The following is a 14,360-nucleotide window of genomic DNA, read 5'->3' as shown; positions in this document are numbered from 1 at the left end:
AGATACACAAAAGGCCAATAAGTACATAAAAAGAAGCTCAATATCATAATCCATCAGGGAAATTCAAATCAAAATCACAATGAGATACCACTTCACAGCCACTAGGATGGCTAGAATAAAAAAGACAGAAAACAACAAGTGCTGACAAGGATGTGGAGAAGTTGGAACTCTCATGCACTGCTTGTTGGAATATAAAATGGTACGGCTGCTTTGGAAAACAGTCTAGCTGTTCCAGAGTTACTATATGGCTCAGCAATCCCACTCCCAGCCATATACCCAAGAGAAATTAAAACAAACGTCCATATAAAAACCTGCATATAAATGTTCATAGCAGCATTATTCATAATAGCCAAAAAGTAGAGAAACCCAAATGTCTATCAACTGATGAGTGGATAAACAAAATGTGGTACATGCATACAACGGATTATGATTCAGTAATAAAAAGGAATCAAGTACTGATACATGCTAAAATATGGATGAACCTTGAAAACATCATGCTAAGGGAAAGAAGCCAGTCACAAAAGATTGCTTATTATTAGGTTCCATTTATGTGAAATGTCCAGAATAGGCACATCTATAGAGATATGAAGTAGATTAGTGGTTGCCTAGGGTTTTTTTTTTTTTTAGGGATGGTGGGGGTGGGGTGGGGATTGGGGGGAGTAACAGCTAAAGGGTTCAAGACTTCTTTCTGGGGTGATGAAAATGTTTGAAAATTGATTGTGGTGATGGTTATACAACCACTGAACTGCACATTTTAAATGGGTGGACTGTATGGTATGTGAATTATATATCATTAAAGCTGTTAGCCCAAAAAAAAAAAAGTTTATTTCGACGCTTAAGTTGAATCTAGGATTAGAAAGAAACACCTAACTCCTGCTCATCTTGTACCTAACTGTACTAATTAAAAGACATGAATATATCAACAAGATCTAAAAAGTGACATCCCATTGATCACGTTAATATCTAAGGGAAAGAATATTTTCTTTTCTGCAGTTGTTGTAAGTCAGTGCCTGACTCATCATCACTAGATCTTCTCCAACTTTCCCTGAAGTACAAACTGCTGTTTCACAAAATGGCATCTTGACTATCCAGTTGCAAAGGGAAACTCCAGGAGGCTAAAGACTGTTGCAAGAGATTATGGAAAGTCTGGCAGCTGTCTCAGATTAAGAAGAGCTTAAAAACCAACTTGAGTAATAAGCGGGTGACTCAAACATTCCAGTTCTCAGAGAGCCAGAAAAATCCTAAGTGCCATCAAGCAGTACCATCAAATCTAGCCTGACTGGAACCAAGTTAAGAGCCAATAACAACTGGCAAGAAGACATGCACTGTTAATACCTTGGATGAGGCATGATGTCCACAGAATTTCACAGCTATCGCATTCATATATCCATTTATTCAACAAATATTTATCTCACACCTAATATCCACAGGGTTTGATAACAATGTTGTTGTTGTTGTTAGTTGCCGCTGAATTGATTCCAACTCATGGTGACCCCACATATGCAGAGTAGAACTGCTCCATAGGGTTTTCAAGGCTGTGACCTTTCAGAAGCAGATCGCCAGGCCTGTCTTCCAAGGCGCCTCTGGGTGGGTTTGAACCACCCACCTTTTGGCTAGCAGCCAAGCACTTAACCATTTGCGCCACCCAGGGACTCCCAATGCGGAAGATACACAAGTGGATAAGACACAGCAGATCTTGTTCTGCAGGAACAATCAATTTAGGAGTGATCATAACATCTAGATGGCAAAGACTAGAAAAAGAGGTCATCCTGACCTCAAAAGCAGCTATACTACCCTGACAATGAGCATCAGTGTCCAGATATACTACGGTGCTACAGTAAAATCTGCGAAAGCTGGACCCCGCGTAAGGCAGAAACCCGTAAGAGAAGGAAAACTGGGTGTTTATGAGGCAGGATTCTTTATACAGAGCGACAGAAAAGTGGTAAGACTGCACCCTGTCAAAGGTGGAAAACTTGTGAAACGCAGAAAAACAAGGCAGTCCCATCAAGTTTTGGCTCTCACGGGTTTCACTGCATAAAGAATGAGGACTGCTTCTTCACCATCATTTAAAATGAAACCTTCGGAGGAAAGAATTCCACCAAGATGGACACTAAACACTTTATAAAAGCCATTTATTAGGCTCTTAGAGCCAATGACTTTGACATTTTTAAAGAGAAGAGACTACTTAGACATCTGTTCCTGTTCCTCCCTGACCTATGAAGTGCTGAATAAATAGCACAGGCATTAAGAAATACTACCATTTCTCATCATATGATAAAAAGCATTAAAGTTGACTGCTAATAATAGTATCTCAGCATTCTCCATCAAGGGTAAAATCAGACCATAGTTCCTCTATACGCTTACCACAAAACCTTTGTCAACCTTAATCTTGAAATCAATACAGGGTTAAAGTTACAAGACAGCATAAAAGAAGTACCCTTACTGGGAGGCAGAAACAACAGAAATGCTCATTTATTCCAAGGCATTCAATTGGTTTGATTACAAAGCCAAGTTTTTTAACATGAATATTTCTTTGAAGGGAAAGAGAGACAATGGTGTGGAAGAGAGAAAAAAAAGAGTGCAGAAGTGACTACATAATAGAGAAGACAAACGATATGACCAAAAGTTACCATCCTTAGAATTTAAAAACAATCCAACCATTTTATTACAGTAATGTGTGTTTTAGATGTATCTTTACATTCTTTTAGCTAGGATATGACACTTTCTTTTAAAAGAAGATGAATAAACTATCATCACAGTTAAAAATACTCTATGATAGCAGTTTATGTCCATCTATATCTACTTTTTTAGAAACATTAAAATTTACATATTAGCAGAAACTCACAGCTTAAAAGAAAAATGACTATAAGTAAGATTTTTAATAAAGACTGTGCGCAAGTGTGGGCTGTGTAATACAACAATCTTGTACACTACATCAACTGTTACTAAACCAACTTCTCTGTTTTTTTTTTTTTTTTTTAGCAATTCCCCTGGAGGGTTGAACTTCCTAAAAGAGTAATAAAGGCAAGAGACAGTGTGCAGCTAAATACCAGGCCAATGCCATGCATTTTACTCCTTAGCAAACAAATTAAGGAAAACAGAAGGGGTAGAGAATACACAGAATGGTCAAGAAGAACCAGGAGTACCTTATCCTCCAAAGTATTCTACCAGACCCTCTTCCCCTCGTAAATCACGATGAATCTAACTCTCGACTTTCTCCGGCCCTCCCCTGGGTACCTGGGCTTGCAACAAAACATCTGGCAGTGGTATTTAAAAATACCATTTTCAACTAAATAGCTCCGAACATTCAAAAACTCCTTTTACCTCTTCTTCCCTGGATCTCCAATTCTACCAATAAGGGGCCTCACCCGTAACTGCCTTCCTATCTCAGAAGGAGATGTGCTCTTCCTCTCTAGGACTCACCTAACAGCCCTCCATGTCTGCCCTAGACCCCAGTCCCTTTCCCTTCTCTAACCCTGCTAACCCTGCTATGCTCAACACACTTTTACCATCTAGTCAACCATCAAATGCTATTCTCTTGTGTCTTCCACCCCTTCATTGACAAATGACAACAAGGGTAATTTACACAAACCACTTCACCTACTCCACTTCCATTAACTTCTCAATCCATTACAGCTCATCTATCTCTGCTCTACTCACCCACACTTTACTGAACTCTTCTAATTAAGATACCAATGACCTAACTGCCCAATGAAAAAGCCTACTCTCTTCCCAGTGACTGACACTTCTAGAAATTAGCTTTATCCTTGACAGTGTCAACAACACTCTCTAAAGGTTTTTCTCCTCTTTCTCTTTCCCAAAGCTTCTGATTTTCATGGCTTTTCTCCTCTGCCTACTTCTTAAATACCCAAGGGATCCATACTGGACACTCTTATTCTACAAGCACCCTCTGGAGACCACCATCCATTTCCATTTAGGATACTATCTATAGTCTGTTGTCCCAAATTTCTTCCTCCAGCCACAGACTTTCTCAAAAGCACCGAATTCATATTTCCAACTGCCTAGAAAAACATCCACAAGATCATCCCCAGCAAGTAACTCAAACTTTTGACAAGTCTTAAGTCAGTTTCTTTCCCACCGGATCTACTTCTCTCCTCTTCTTAGTTAATGGCATGACCAGTTCCCCAATCTCCCAATGCAGAAACCTTAAGGTCATCCTTGAATTACATGTCTCCCTCATATCACCCTTCCTATTCTGTTTGGCACCAAATCTTGTCCATTCTACTAATTTCTCTTGAGTCCAGCTTCCTCTCTTTGTCCCCATTACTATTATGTACCTAGTATCTTCTTTACCTCATTTCAACTATCTCTCTGCCGCTAATCTCTCCCTCACCTATTCTTATCCCATGTTGCTAACAGGACTATCTTCCTAAAATAAATTCTAAATTAAAACAGGATCCCATATTTTCCCCTATCAGACTGGCAAGAATTAAAAAGAAAAAATAATACTCTTTTTGGTTAGAGTATAGAGAAATGGACATTCTTCACTTGGTGAGGGGAGTTATATACCAGGCAAAATATCGAGGCAATAAACATCACAATTGTAAATGTGTATCCCTTTGATATCCAGCTATTTCTAGAAATTTATTCTAAGGAATTAAAAAGTGAAAAAAGATATACAAGTGCATCCTGAAGTTCCCATCGTTCCCAGCAAAGTCTAGGCCCCTTTTTTACATACTGTACAATTTGCCTAGAATGTTTCTCTCATATCCACGCCTTTCTTCATCCTGTAGAACCAGAACTCATTCTTGAGTTCAAAGGTCAACCACTCCATTCTCCTATCTCCAAAGTTTATTCGCACCTCTGTATCACACTGCAACCTATCGTTCTCTCCCATGGTAGCCTGGAAACTCTTCAGGGGCAGTGGTTTCATGTATCTGTTTAGCGCCTATCTATATCTGCACTACCTACAACAATGTCTGACACATAGTAGGGACTCAACAAGTATGTGCTGAATGAAGGTGTTTTCTTCCTCTTTATGCACAGATTAATCTAACTTCCAAAATCTCAGGCACTTTTAAAAGGTATTTCCTAAAATGCTGAACTCTTAAAACAGGTATTCACACAAAGCAAACAGTCTTGTGAATTTATATAAGCAAATCATCTGTGAGTCTTCATTTGAACTATAATTCCTAAAAGGCATAAGAATTTCCATACTGGGTCAGAACTGTGGTCTATCCAACTTAGAATTTTATCTCTCAAGGTAGTACCCAAGAAATAAGTTGTAAGAAGGCACAGCTGTCCTCCCAGATGTTAAGTTCAACATTTAGCAGTGTGTTCCAAAACATTTCTTCGATAACCTAATATGAATCTGTCATGTTTGAAATCATTTCGTTTCAATACTATTCTAGAGCCCTTTTCCATGCTGTTAGAGAAGTAGTATTTTGCATAATATGTAAGTATTTTAAGTACATAAGTATAATCTAAGTAGTACTGTGCATCCATATACAAGGATTTAAGTAGTTTGTTCATACTTTTTTTTTTTTCCCCAAGTTGAATCTCTTCTAAGTTCCAAGAGGTTTCCTAATTCTAATAAAGGCTGGTAATGGGCTAACCACAACCTTCATGACTGCACAGAGTTCAGTTCTATTCCTGTCAGCCATTATCTTTCTAGACTGAAGAAATCTTTCTATTCCATCCTTACACAGAAACAACTCTTGACTCTGCATCATTTCATTTTTCTTAATTTTGAGTTATGTTACAGAATCCAAACTGAAACAACAATGCAGGTAGGTTTACGATTTAATTTTGTAAGACTTTAAGTCAAGAAAATTTTACCCCTGATGTAAACTAGTAAAGTCAGCCTTCAAAAACACCTCTGACAATCACTTTACCCCAAAACTTACAGGAGATCATAAGGTAGTCCTCACAGTTGCTTTTGTCATCATCTTGCTGGTCCACAGGGATCCCATTGGCATCTATGACTGCTTCAGAGGCACAGTCTGCTACCAATACTTCTTCTGAAACTACGTCGGTTGTCAGAGGATCAGTGACGATTTCTGCTTCTACTACATTATCATGAACCACGTGTTCAACATGTCCAACGTCAGGCACATGTATAGATTCACTTGTCAAGACGTGTTCTGGCACAGACATTGAGGCTGAAGTTATGTCAGAAGCTAAAACATCATCTGGGACTGTGCAGTGTGCTAAAGAGACTTCTTCGGTTACATCTGAGTCTAGCACTTGCTCCGGAATGATGACAGTTTCAGATACATCTGCCTCTTCCATGATGTCTGGGCACTGGACATCTTCTATAACAACGTCCTCAATAACATCTTGGATGACAACCGAGTCGGGGTCATCAGGAACAAAGTTATGCACAGTTATGTCGGAATCCACAACATCTGAAACAAAAACAGTTTCTTGTACTTCCACAACAATTTGATCACCATCCATATGTGTAGCATCAGCTCCTTAAAGAAAAATTAAAATGACAAATTTCAGGTAGGTGTGCATGACAATCTCAAATAATATAAATTATATTCAATTTCTACCAGGAAAACAGCCTATCACCTCAGTTTTCTCAAACATTAAAACAGATTAAAGAAATAAAGGGAAAATCTGCTTTTGAATATTTCTAAAAATAGAAACTTTTAACACAAGGACTTTTTGTGCTCATCCCAATTAATAAAGAAATACTAGGAAAACAAAACAATTGGGGCAGTCAAAGAAAAATATTCATGAAAGAAAAATTCTAGGCACACTAAACCTAAACCCATATGCACAGGTACTTAAGGGATGATTAAATAAGTAATGCAACTTCAGGGGGTAAATATACCATTTTTCTTCACTATATCTGCTGTTTATTTCTTTTCCTTCTTGTCCCCACCTCCCTTGTCAAGTCGTATTTTTTTCTTCTTTCCATCTCTCCCATGGAAGGATTTTTTACTTTCCTTCCATTTTTTTTTTTTTCTTTCTCCCTTCATATTCTTTCCCCTTTTGTTCAGATGCGATATCCCACCAATATCCTCCATCCATGACTATGGAAATTTAGAAACTATCCTCTGAGTCCAGGACTTAAAAGGATCAGGGCATAAATGAAAAGAGGGACAGAAGACCACAGTTAAGGAGGAAAGACAATTGGCTGAGAAGCCTCTGTGGACAGACGAAATGAATAAAAGTGCAGCTGCTCTGGTGCAATGGAAGGTGAGATAAGTTGGAGAGGGGCCTGCCCACAACTTCACCAGGGTACTTTCCCTCCCTCTAGCTTCCTCCAGTCTCCTCCTCGCACCCCCAACCCCTAACCCCCAAGCCACTGCTTTAGAATTTAGGAAACTCTAATCTAGTCCAGTCTGCAATTAAGGAATCAAGATAGAGGTTGAACCAATTGAAGCCCAGTGAGATTAAACGACTTAACCAAGATCACACAGTTTGCACAGCATATAGTGCTCAGTAAATATTATTCTGAATGAATGCCACAAATGGAAATATAAATCATATACCCTTAACAAAAATATAAAATAAAATAAATCCAGTATAACTCCTGGTCCAGAGAAAAGCAAAGTATTATGAAAGTCTTATCTAAAAAGGTAGTCAGTGGATTAGTGCTTCTGGTTGCGACTCAGCCCAGGCTGAGTCCAAGCAGGTGCCTAACTCAGTGACTATGTGTCACTGGCCAGGCCCTCAGAGAAACAACAAACAAAAATGGTCAATAAAAGCCAAAGAATATTAAAAATTGGAAGAAGCTTTTAATGTCAGTTAATAACCTACTTTAATTACATCTAGAAATAATAATAAAACAATGTTTACTTTCATTTCCGTAAAACTTCTACAAAATGCTTTATTACTCATTTGTTTTCAATATTTGCAAAATGCTAACATCACATCATAGACCAATATAAACTCCACTTTGCAGACATGAATATGAAAGCATTTAGTGGCAAGAGCATTGGTTAAAAGGTCCAAATCAGAGAACAGGGTTTGGACACTTATTAGTTTTGTGACCTTGGGCAAGTCATTTAACCTCTGAGTTTCGGTTTCCTCATCAGTAAAATGAGGACAGTAGTATCTGCCACGCATACCTCACAGGACTGTTGTGATGATCAAATGGGAATGTATGGCAAGTATTCTGAAAAACTGTAATGAGAGGTTTCATTATTATTATGACATATGAAAACGGAGGCACTGGCAGATTAAGTGACTTGCTCAAAGATAAACAAACACCATAAGTGTTAACAATCAGGGCTACAATGCAACAGCCCTTCAATCTACCTTAGTCCAAGATTAAGTTCGTAAATACTGTGTGTTTTTCTCCAAAGACCTTAAAGTCTCTCTTTCGAGCATGATTACACTTCATGTTCTGATAAGAAAGAATTATAACTGTGCATTTCCTATCATCAAACATGAGTCAAAAGACTATCCCAAGTTGTTGAGAAAAACACACACACCCCCTCTGGATTTAGAGATTAAAGAAAATTTAAAAATTAAAAATTGCATTTTTAATTTATTGATAAGGTTGATTGCTATTTCTGTAATATACTGCAATATGATCATTTAAAGTTCAATGGAAAAATCATTAACATTTTATTTATCTAGGGTAGCTAGACAGTATAATATAAAAAACCACTTTACACTTCAAAACCTAGTGCAATCACCTTACAATGTAACGTAATTAGAGGCATGGGTAATTTGAAATTGTGAATACGATTTTTCCTATTATTAGAACTTTAAGAACATGATTTTCTTTGTGTTATGTGGGAAGTAAGGTAACACTGCATCTGCTTGAAGCAGAAGGCTCCTTTTGGGAACTTGTGAGAGACAGGGTTGTAAAAGCAGGACAGGATCAGAATGTGGAGGACCTAGGGTTTACACTTTATCTACTAGGCAACGGAGAACAGAAAAATGACCTGATTCATGTTATTTTATGATGAGCACTCTGACTGGTAGGCTGGATAAAGAGACTAAGGGCAAGGTAAATAGTTTAAAGGTTATCACAGACTAAGAATGAGATGATAAAGCCTGTCTACGTGGCAGGAAGTAGAATGAAGAGGCGTGGATGTAAACAAGGAACATTTTCAAAGACAGAACTAATAGGACTTAGTAGTATATCTGCAGAAGAAGAGAACAACTGAAGCTAACAGTAAGGTTTTGATATCGTTGCTTTTACTGACAGAACATGAGAGCTGCTTGTGAGGGAGCCAAATTATTGAGGAGGGGAATTATAATATGTACTTTAACATTTGTAGAGACTTTGACAGGGTAACAAGGTACCTAAGTGTGAATATAAATGTGAGAGTCTAGCAATTCATCCTCTTGATAACCAACCCCAAATCAGGTAGCTGGGAAGTAGAACAACCCAAGTAGTTATACCTGTTGCATCAAAAAATGAGTTTGGCCCTTGTGGTTGTAATTCAAGTCCATCTTCATCCATGGCCTTTAATTCTCATCAGTCACAGCTCCTAAGTCAGAGAACAAATAAACGAAACGTTAATTTTTTATATCATGCATTAAAAACGTCATGATTTTTTATTTCTGAAATACTCAAATTATGAGACAGATGTACATTTAAACTTATCTAAAATAAAAGGGAAATTAATGGATTTCCAATGAAATATGGGCATCTATACAACAAGGGTTTGAAACCCTGATGGCATACTGGTTAAGAGCTACGATTGCTAACGTAAAGGTCGGCAGTTTGAATCTACCAGGTGCTCCTTGGAAACTCTATGGGCTAGTTCTACTCTGTCCTATAGGGTCACTATGAGTTGGAATCGACTGAATAGCAAAGGGGTTTGGATTTGGGTTATTAACAAGGAGGGGCACTGGTAGTTCACTGGCGGAATTTGCACCTTTCATGCAGAAGCCCTGGTGACACAGTGGTTAAGCACTCAGCTGCTAACCAGAAAGTCAGCAGTTTGAACCCACCAGAAGCTCCATGGGAGGAAAGATCTGGCAATCCACCCCCATAAAGATTAACCAAAAAAAGCCAAACCTATTGCCGTCGAGTCAAATTCCGACTCATAGCGACCCTAAAGGACAGAGTAGAACTGCCCCATAGGGTTTCCAAGGCTGTAAATCTTTACGGAAGCAGACTGCCATATCTTTCTCCCGCAGAGCGGCTCTTGGGTTACGATCCCCAACCTTTCAATTTGCAGCTGAACACTTAACCATTGCGCCACCAGAGCTCCTCAGCCCGTAAAGATTGTCTTATATGGTTGCTACGAGTCAGAATCGACTCAACAGCACCAACACACATGAGATCCGGGTTTGATTCCTGGCCAATAGTAGCCACCACCCATCTGACAGTGGAGGCTTGCATATTGCTATGATGCTGAACAGGTTTCAGTGAATCACCCAGACTAAGACAGGTTAGGAGGAAAGGTCTGGCAATCTACTTCTGAGAATCAGTTGATGGAAACCCTATGGATCACTATGGACTCATCTGCAAACCATCATGAAGATGGTGCCGTTCCATTGTGCATGGGTTTACCGCGAGTCAGGGGCTGGTTCTATGGCAGCTAACAACAACAACATATAACAAGGCAAGGAAGATAAATCAAACAAGTCAACTTTGCCTAGGCTTTTTTTTTTAATTGAGGTATTGCTACATAAAGTGCACACATCTTGATGAATTTTCACATATGCATCAACCTGTGTAATCACTACTCAGACCAAGATATAGAACACTTCCAGTACCGGAGTACTCCAGTCCCCTCTCAGTCCATACTCTGCATATCCCGGAAGGGTAACCAGGTTTGTTAAGTTTCAACTTAAACACACTCTGTAGCTTATCAGGGAAAATTTCTGCAAGATTTTTATATTACTTCTCTAAATTTAATGTAGTCTGCTATGTTCTAGCCAATAAAGTAAACAATGACACAAATTCAAAGTGTATAATTGTAGTAAACACTCTTAGGATTTCTGCCTAATTTATAATGATCTCTCTTAGCAGACTATCTCATCTAGAGGAATAAGCTCCCGCAGTGTATTTATACTGTCCTGGCCATAGGTGATTGGCCCTGGCTATAAAATAGTAAAAGTTCAACTGTGAGCACAATAAAATCAAAGTCCCATCCCTGAGAATCTGAAACCGTGAGCAAGAGTCAATCAGTCTCTCGGAGGGCAACTCGGTCAACTGGCATAACATAGCTCATAAAGACACTGTTCTACATTCTAGTTTGGTGAGTAGCATCTGGGGTCTTAAAAGCTTGTGAGCAGCCATCTAAGATACAACTATTGGTCTCTACACGTCTGGAGCAAAAAGGAAAGAAGGAAACCAAAGACTTAAAGAAGAAACTAGGTTACAGGACTAATAGTCTATACAAGCCACAGCCTCATTTACCTTGAGACCAAAAGAACTACATGGTGCCTGGCTACCACTACCGACTGTTCTGACCAGGGACACAATAGATGGTCTTGGATAGAGAGAGAAAAATGCAGAACAAACTCAATTCCTAAAAAAGGCCAGATTTACTAGACTAGTAGAGACTAGAGGAACCTCTGAGACTAATACCCTGGAGTACCCTTTAAACTTGGAACTTGAAACACTCCCAGTGGTCACCTTTCAGCCAAAAGACAGAATGGCTCATAAAATAAATAACATCACTTGTGAGTACCGTGCTTCTCTAAACAATCATCTAAACGAGATCTAACAATCAACATTTACCATAGACCAAAGATGAGACGGTGGGGGGAGGGGGAGAGACAAGGAAGCTAGATTAATGGAAACAGAACAACCAGAATGGAAATAATGAGAATGCTAACGCGTTATGAAAACTGTAACCAATATCACAGAACAGTATGTATAGAAATTGTTAAAATGAGAACCTAATTTGCTATGTAAATTTTCTCCAAAATCACAATATTTTTTTTTAAAAAAAGGGTCAATCTCTCTCTCTCTCTATCTGCACCTCTCCTCCCCTGGTGGCCGAAACAATAATATCTGAACATGGGAGCCAAGGAAGGCCATTTTCCAACTTTCACTTAGACTGCTGGAAGAAAGTTTACAAATAAAAAGAATCCAGAATCCCCCGAGAAACAGAGGGAGCAGGAAGGACAGGCTTATCAATAGCCTGTTAGCTCCTGGTTCTAGACCTTTCTGAGGTCCAGCTACATTCTTGCTTTGAGGCCCACCTACATGCTTGCTTTGGGTTTTTGTAAAACATCCCAATGACCTTAATCTTCTCTCTTCTACTTAAGCAGAAAACTTAAAACTAAAACAACTTTAATAAAATAATAGGTATACTAATTACCGATTCAAAAGAGCAGACATCAGGGATTGTGGTTTACTGTGTTGCAAGTATTGCATAAACCTCCTAATTGGTTTCCCTATCACTACTTTCTCACTTTCTAATCTACTATCAACAGTGCTATTAGATGAATCTTTCATCTTTATCATTTTTTGCAGATGATATAAGTATTGCATGCTTCTTACTAAAATTTCAAGTAACAGAAATAAGTCATTTTTCTAAAGCATAATTTAAGCAATGCCATTCATTCCTCTGTTCAAAAATGTTTAATGGCTCCCTGCTGCCTCCAAGTGGTTTGCAATCTTCTAATATCTGGCTGCAAACTACCTTGCCGTCATTATTTTTCATAACTTTCCTTTAAGCACCTACTCCATTACCACACAAACATGAACACACACACTTCAACCAAACAAAAATACCCAAATACCCATAAGACCCCAACTCTACTTTTGGCTCAGGGTTCCTTCAACCTGGAATACTTTTCCCCTATAATCTCTGCTTTGATCTATCCCCCAAATTTTCCCCCACAAAATGAAAATGCTGGAAATAACCTCTCCTTCCTCTGAATTTCCACAGCACTTTATCCTTCTCTTACTGTTTGTTTGCCATATATTTACGTATGTCTTCTTTTCAGATACTAAACTATATATATATGGCCCTTGAAGAAAGTCATGAAAAACTCAATTAACATTTATATACTAAATGAATGGATTTTCAACATATGTCAACTCTGAGACACGTTCTATTCACTTTCAAAAAATAATGTATGTTTCATGCCATGTATTTACACTGCTTCAAATTAAAGAGTATGATAGGCAGACTAATAAACAACAAAATTTTGTCAACCTTGAAAAATGGAAAGTGCCCATGCTCGGAAGAAGTTGCCACTGTCCTCTCCCCACCACAATCACCTCTAGCTATAGAATTCTTTTTCTCCCTTTAAAAATGTAATTATAAAATGACAAATGTAAATTAATCTTCTAAACATAATGAAATACTATTACATGAAATTAAGTCAATTGAGAAGGCAATAAATGTGTTTCATTAAGGTATTTATGGGCCCCTCCAATTTCCCTACATAAACCCAATTCCAGCAGCTCTAATAAAGGTTTAACCTGCAGAATAACCTTCCTTTCCTTGGCATTCATCCTCTTCAGGTTTTCTATTAACAGTCTGACAAATAATCAATTCCTCTCAATTTTGAAATTCTCTCCTTCACTGGTTTCTTTAAGTGACACCCCAGTTCTCTTCCCACCTTCCTAGCTGCTGGCTACTCTGCCTCCCTGGCCCCTTACTATAGTCTTGCCCAAGCTTGTATACTAAGCCCTCTTCTATTCCCAGGGTTTCAACTACCACTCTCACAACAAACTGCTAGGAACCCTATCGAAAGTAAACACCGGTGCCAAGTGCTCAGGTCTTGCTGCAGTCACAGGCAGATTAATTCTCCTAACGCATAGCTTTTAGCACAGCTCTCCCCTGCTCAGAAACTTCAACGGGTCCTCATTCAGGATGCTCTACCATATGGACAGACTCCTTTTCTGTAACTTCTACCATTTTACATCATACACTTTTTCCTAACAGATATTCTGGACTACATGGACTAAGCTGCCCACTCACCTTATTTTGACTTAGGCGAGCAGTAAGTGTTCAACAAATAATTCTGTTTACTTGTTATTTTCCCCCATTTTCTCATTGTTCAAGCAGCAGGAAAAGCAAACAGAAGTAAATCTGTCTATAACAGAATTTTTTCTACGGAGACATTGTAACTGGTGAATGGACTTGACAGCAATGGGTTTATTATAGGATATAATGGGAAGTTCCAGAACACTTAATTGTGCTCATGAGGAACCTTTATATAGATCAAGAGGCAGTTGTTCGGACAGAACAAGGGGATACTGATTGGTTTAAAGTCAGGAAAGGTGTGCGTCAGGGTTGTATTCTTTCACCATACCTATTCAATCTGTATGTTGAGCAAATAATCCAAGAAACTGGACTATATGAAGAAGAACGGGGCATCAGGATTGGAGGAAGACTCATTAACAACTTGCGTTATGCAGATGACACAACCTTGCTTGCGAAAGCGAAGAGGACTTGAAGCACTTACTGATGAAGATCAAAGACCACAGCCTTTGGTATGGATTACACTTC

At 38.6% G+C, this 14,360-nt stretch overlaps 1 protein-coding gene across 3 annotated transcripts in view; it reads right to left on the bottom strand.

Moving 5' to 3' along the window:
- Positions 1-14,360, bottom strand: part of ZFX (zinc finger protein X-linked) — a 68,900-nt gene that overhangs the window by 27,238 nt on the left and 27,302 nt on the right. For 2 of the 3 annotated variants that reach the window (XM_010595734.3, XM_023555145.2), the window contains exons 2-3: positions 9,334-9,422; positions 5,868-6,437 (exon numbers count right to left, since the gene is read on the bottom strand). In XM_010595734.3, the coding sequence (XP_010594036.1) occupies positions 5,868-6,437; positions 9,334-9,394 (631 nt within the window). In that variant the 5' untranslated portion in view covers positions 9,395-9,422. Of the gene's footprint in view, positions 1-5,867; positions 6,438-8,045; positions 8,101-9,333; positions 9,423-14,360 lie in introns of those variants that run through there. The other variant, XM_010595737.3, reaches the window with a different exon arrangement.

Source organism: Loxodonta africana, chromosome X, assembly GCF_030014295.1.
Source record: "Loxodonta africana isolate mLoxAfr1 chromosome X, mLoxAfr1.hap2, whole genome shotgun sequence".
In the NCBI taxonomy this organism is placed as follows: Eukaryota; Metazoa; Chordata; class Mammalia; order Proboscidea; family Elephantidae; genus Loxodonta; species Loxodonta africana.
The sequence above is the reverse complement of the archived record's forward strand: the minus strand, read 5'-3'. Positions and strand labels throughout refer to the sequence as shown.